General features: G+C 41.6%; 1 protein-coding gene across 1 annotated transcript in view; it reads left to right on the top strand.

Moving 5' to 3' along the window:
- The first annotated feature begins 955 nt into the window (after positions 1-955).
- FAM162A (family with sequence similarity 162 member A) overlaps positions 956-5,450 on the top strand; it is a 30,380-nt gene continuing 25,885 nt past the window's right edge. The window contains exon 1 of the mRNA XM_010981539.3: positions 956-1,101. Within this exon, the coding sequence (XP_010979841.1) occupies positions 1,068-1,101 (34 nt within the window). The 5' untranslated portion in view covers positions 956-1,067. The remainder of the gene's footprint in view (positions 1,102-5,450) is intronic.

Below are 5,450 nucleotides of genomic sequence, written 5' to 3'. Positions count from 1 at the left end.
GTGCCCGCGGTGCCGCCTAACAAAAAATATTGAGGGGAATCTCAGCGGGAAAGCTGAGCTCAATGCTTGTCTTTTCTCCTGTTCCTCCCCCACATCGAAACTCGTAGCGCTGCTATCCTTCTTTCCATACCTATGCCTTTAACATGTCTTCCTGGAACTGGCCCAGATCGAAGAATGTCAGAATTTGAAGGGATCGTTTTACTTCAATTCCACTTTCTTACAGAAAGGTAAATAATTTTCTGGTCGCACCAACCAGGGCGTTGGAGGAGGAAATCTAAAGTAGAAAGTGAAGCTTTTCTTAATCCTCCCATCCTGTCCCTAAAGCAGACGGTTCTTTGTTCTTTAAGGTTTTGGGCCCACCCAGAAATGTCAAGAAAAAATACTTCTAGCACTGTGGGATAAGGGTTGAAAGGGGTGTTTAGGTGTGGAAATAATGTTTAGTTTTGTTTTTTTTTTAATAGGCAAATAGAAGACCAAACAGGAAGGTTATATGTCAATTTTTCGGGTAGCCGTAGAAATACTCCCCAAACCAGTAAGAAGTGAAGGCAACTGGTTACTAGGAACCCAAGTATATAGTTTTAATAAAGGCATACACGTATTTATTTGAAACACTGAAAAACAGTGTATTGAAATACTGGTTTATCTATAAAGTATGATTTCAGGGTCTACAATTCACAGAAGTCCTACAATATGTACATTACCTTTCTTCTATTTTAAATGAGTACTTTATGCAAATGCACAGAATAATATCGCAAAGGCCAACGACACCCACATTCCAGAAGGGCATCCTTAAGAACGCGCCCAAGTTGCAAGGCCGCGCCCGGCGGGGCACGCTGCCCGCACTTTCTGAGAGCCACGCACGACCCACACGTTCTGCGCGTCACGCACGCCCCCGGAGGCCCCGCCCCCCGCGCCACGCTCGACCCGCTCGCTCCACCCTCACACCCCACAGGCCCCGCCCCCCCAGTGCGACTATCGTCCTTCCCTTCGCGGCGCTCAGTGACATTGAACGCACACGCGCCACCGCCGCCCCTGGGGCCCAGTGCTGGTCGGCGGAGTAGGCGGCCATGGGGAGCCTCCGCGGCCTGCGCCTGGCGGCTGGTGAGAAGCGGGCCTGGCTGGGGCGGGCGGGAAGCCAGCTCGGCCTCTGGGGGTGGAGGAATCCTGCAGCCTCCTCAGGCCTGCGTGATAATTGCTCTGTTCCATTACGCACTCCCTCAGGTAGCTCGGATTCCTACCTCCCGGTAGTAATAATGGGAAGTAGCAAGGGCTGAGCACCTGGTAGGCAGACACTGGGGGCTAGCCAGGACTGACCCTCCCACCTGGTTCTTCACCCACCCAGCTCCCGCCAACCTAACCAGCCCTTACTCCCCGGTCACTTTCCCTACTCCCTAGTCTGTCTGAGCTCAATTCTTAATGCACCTGCCATCCCGAGAACTCCATTGCCTGATTCATTCAGCTTTCCACCTAACCTCTCCTGTCCGATAGCCTACTTGAGGCTTGAGTTTCTCCGGACTCCTTCCCCACCCCCATCATCTCTAGAGTTTATTCCTGCCCTCAGAGAAAACCTCGAGTCTAGGGTTTCCTATCCATTTGGCATCTGATTGGGCAAGGGATTTAAGGTCTCACAGAATAATAGTAATTGTTTTCTGAAAATGGGAGATACATTTCTTTTAAATAATTCTACAGTAAGGTGCTTTGAATATCTTGGAAGAAAGTGTTACGTAAATACAGGAGCTGCGGTTTGTTTTCCTAGGGGACATTTGTGTAATAACTATTTGGAATCAGAGCTTAATTTGCATTTGGGGGAAACCAATAGACCCTTTGCTTAGTAGGGCAGAGAAATCCGCCTCTTGGCTCTTTTCTAGGCACCAGCAAATTACTCTTTTGGTCACCTTTATGAACTTTGATAAGGTGTAATGATCAATTCCTTAGTACCAAATTACTAAAAAGTTGTTTAATTCAAATTTTAAAGGCAGAATCGCCCAAACTTGGCTATTGAGATAATGTAACTGTACATTGTAAATGTAAATGTAATAATGTAAAAAAAAAAGTTACCCTTTACGTGGCTTATTTTGCATGGAGAATGGACTAGAAAACATGTCTCATGTCTCAAGTAAATATTGTTTACTTACTTAAAAAAAATACCCTCTCCACTAAAAGAGATTGATTTCATTGATTTGTTCAGCTTTGATGGACTAATTCATCTAAAATCTTTTGTATGCATCCTGTTAACCCTTCCAGCAAGGTAAGTGAAAGAATCATTGCGTTGTTTAAAAAAAAAAAAAAGGCCTGTAAAAGGGACTTTGACTATGAAACCAAGACTTGTTTGTAAGTAGTTCATCTTCTTGCCTTGAGAATATATTTATGCATTGTAAAGATTCCAAAGTCTGGCTGCAAACTTTAAGAACTTTATTATTGGGCACTCAATCAAAACAAAGTTCCCTGAGCAATTTAAGAACAATTTATTTTACTCCAGTTAGATCCGTTAAGGATATTATATGAGCAGCTCTTCCCAAAGGATCTCTCAGTGTCTCATGTTTTATGAGCATCTCCAAGCAATCTGCTCTTTCACCCAGTTTTGCCCATTTTATAGCTAAACACTTTGACACAAACATTGTTTTACTTGATTGAATTCTCATAATAGCCCTTTTAGGTACGTCTTATTATCCACTCTTTATTTTACAAATGAATAAACATAGGTCTGAGAGTTAGATGACTTGTCCCAGATGGCTTCACCATAAAATGTTTGAGTCAGGAAGTGAGTCAGTGCCCTCTAACTCTGATACTTGTATTCTTTGCTTTGTTCAAGCTGCTTGTTCAGATATGTGTGTACGTGTATTTGTTAGGGCTAATTCGGTCTCTTTGGTGTGAAATGGAAGAATAATAAAATGAAGATTTACTTGTGAATTGGAAGCACACATTTATATGCAAATAGCTTTAAATAAGAAGACTAATTTAACTGGCAACCTTACCAAAGGAATAGTAGACCAGATAGAAACATCATCTAGGCATACCTCACTTATCCAGAATATTATTTGAAAGAAGATACTCTAGGTGACTGAAATTTCAAAAAGCCAAGGCTTAATTCTTTAGATGATGGGCCCTTATTTTTAATTGTTTCTGTTGGAAATCTTTACTATACTCCTTTAGCAAACAGAATATAGGCTTTTATGATACTGAATTTGTCTACTGTTTTGTAGATGTAGGTCAGAGTTAACTTCCAGTTCTTGGACCCTTTCACATATGAGAGATCCTATGAACTCCTGAAATTACATTCAGATTTTTATGATTATATGCCTTTTTGGGGAAGAGAGGGTCCATAGCTTGCATCTGTTACTCAGAGCAATCTGTGCTAAACTAAAAAGCACCTTTGTGATGATTTGGAACTAAATGGCTACTGACCCACACTACTGTGGGTTCCATGAGGGTAAGGACTGGATGTGTTTTGTTTTTACTAAATCTTCAGCCTTATCAGCCTTACCAGCTCATAATAGATAGGTAATAGATAACTTTTTGGAATGATTATTTTTAATAATTTTTTAAATAATTGTTTTAATAATAATTACTTTCTGTATAATAATGAATAGGTCAAAGGAGTGGAATGGTGTTACAAGAATGTTTCTTCACACCTTCAGAAAAGACTTACTGCCCTAAATGCCTTTGACTTATTAGCAGGTTTTAACATGAATTTGGATTATTGTTAAACCAATGCAGTAGACCGTGGGCAGCCTCCTTGTCAGTTTAACCCACATCCCAGAGCACTAGAATCTAGAGATAAGTTAGAAGACACGTAGTACCCTAATTTTACAGATGAGGAGTCTTAAGTCATCAGGAAGAGAATTGGCTTGCTAAGGGTCACACAAGTACAAAGCTGGGAATACCTCCTGGCTCCCATTCTGATTTTATGTCCACTACATTCTGCTCTTTCATTGCTCTTTTTGTTTGTTCTTACTAACTAGCCCTAAATGAGTACATGCCCATTTTTACCATTTCATGATAGTCTTTGGCTTTGCTTTATCACTCCCTCCAAGTCTTGCCAACAGGTTTTTATCAAGCATATGCTGTGTGCCCCGTTCACTATGAAAGCTCTAGAATGAGTGGCCTGCCACTCTTCCTAAGACTAGAGTTTATTGCAGTGAACAAACAGACCTATATAATATGCCTGGAGAGCTTATACAAGACAGTATAAAGTTCTAGATTGCAACACAGATTTTAAATGCTACTCTGGTGTCATGGAGCTGGTTCCTCCTGGTTTTGTGCATATCTCTTCCCAGTTTCACAGTCATGTTACATTGGCAGCTTGAGATCTGCCATGGTGAGGGTTATTGGCAAACACTACAAATCAGGGCTTTTCCTCATCAACCCCTTACCAAGAGCCAGCATATCACTGGCTTTACAAATTCAGAATAAGGAAAGTAATGTAGGTTAGGGTATCTACTGAAGGCTCTGTTGAAACAGAAGGGATGCTATGTGACTGAAGTATTGTGCTGTACACCAGAAGTTGGCACAACATTCTAAACTGACTATACTTCAATAAAAATATATTTTAAAAAAAGAAACAGGGTGGAGGAGTGAAGCAAACGTAGGGACAGTAATGAGTCTGGAGAGGGTGTGAGGGGAGAAAGGATTACCTTGGATTTCAGGAGGTAATGGGAGATAAAGTGTGACTATGAGAGTTTGAACCAGATGAATTTGGACAAAAAGGAAACCTTCAAGCAGAAGTCATTAAAAAAACGTTTTTGGAAAATTAATATAGTTGCTGCATACAACAGGAATAGCTACTACCTGTGAAGATATTATAGTAATCCATGTGTGAGGTGATGATGCAAATGACAGTAAAGGAACAGATCTAGGAAGTGTTTTGAAGAAATTAGTATGGCTTTGAGACCTAGAGTAATTTAAGAAAGGACTTAAAGACTGAAGTTTTTGAGCATGGAGGACTGAAGGAGTGTTGTCCCATTGTCAGAATTGAGAAAGTTGGGAAGGGGTACTGGTTTGGCAGAGAGGGTGGTGCCTTATTGAGTGGGAGGTGGCATCTAGTTATAGGTGAGGATGGGACCTCAGTCAAAGACCTGAGGACAAAGGTTGGTAAAGTTAGGGAAATATATGGGAGCCATCAGTGTGGAGCTGATTATTAAAACAGGAGAGTCCTCCCTAAGAGTAGTGAGGAACAGAGGCAAAGACCAAACCTTGGAGACCTGACAGTGTAAGCAATAGGAAGTGGCAGAGGATACCAAAGAAGGTAGGTGACAGAGGTCAGAGATGAAGGAAGAGAATGTGGTGGTGGAATGTAAGGGGGGACTGAGTCCTTGTAGAAGGATGAGATCAGTAGAGTCAGATGGTCACAAAGATGGAAAGAGGAGAGTCAAATGAGCTAATGATGATTCAAAAAAACATTCATACAACTAGAAAGAAATCACTAGTTTACAGCAATCTTAGTAAAGTGA

The sequence above is a fragment of the Camelus dromedarius genome, chromosome 2, assembly GCF_036321535.1.
Source record: "Camelus dromedarius isolate mCamDro1 chromosome 2, mCamDro1.pat, whole genome shotgun sequence".
Lineage (NCBI taxonomy): Eukaryota > Metazoa > Chordata > Mammalia > Artiodactyla > Camelidae > Camelus > Camelus dromedarius.
Note: the sequence above shows the minus strand (reverse complement) of the source record. Positions and strands in the feature narration are given on the sequence as shown.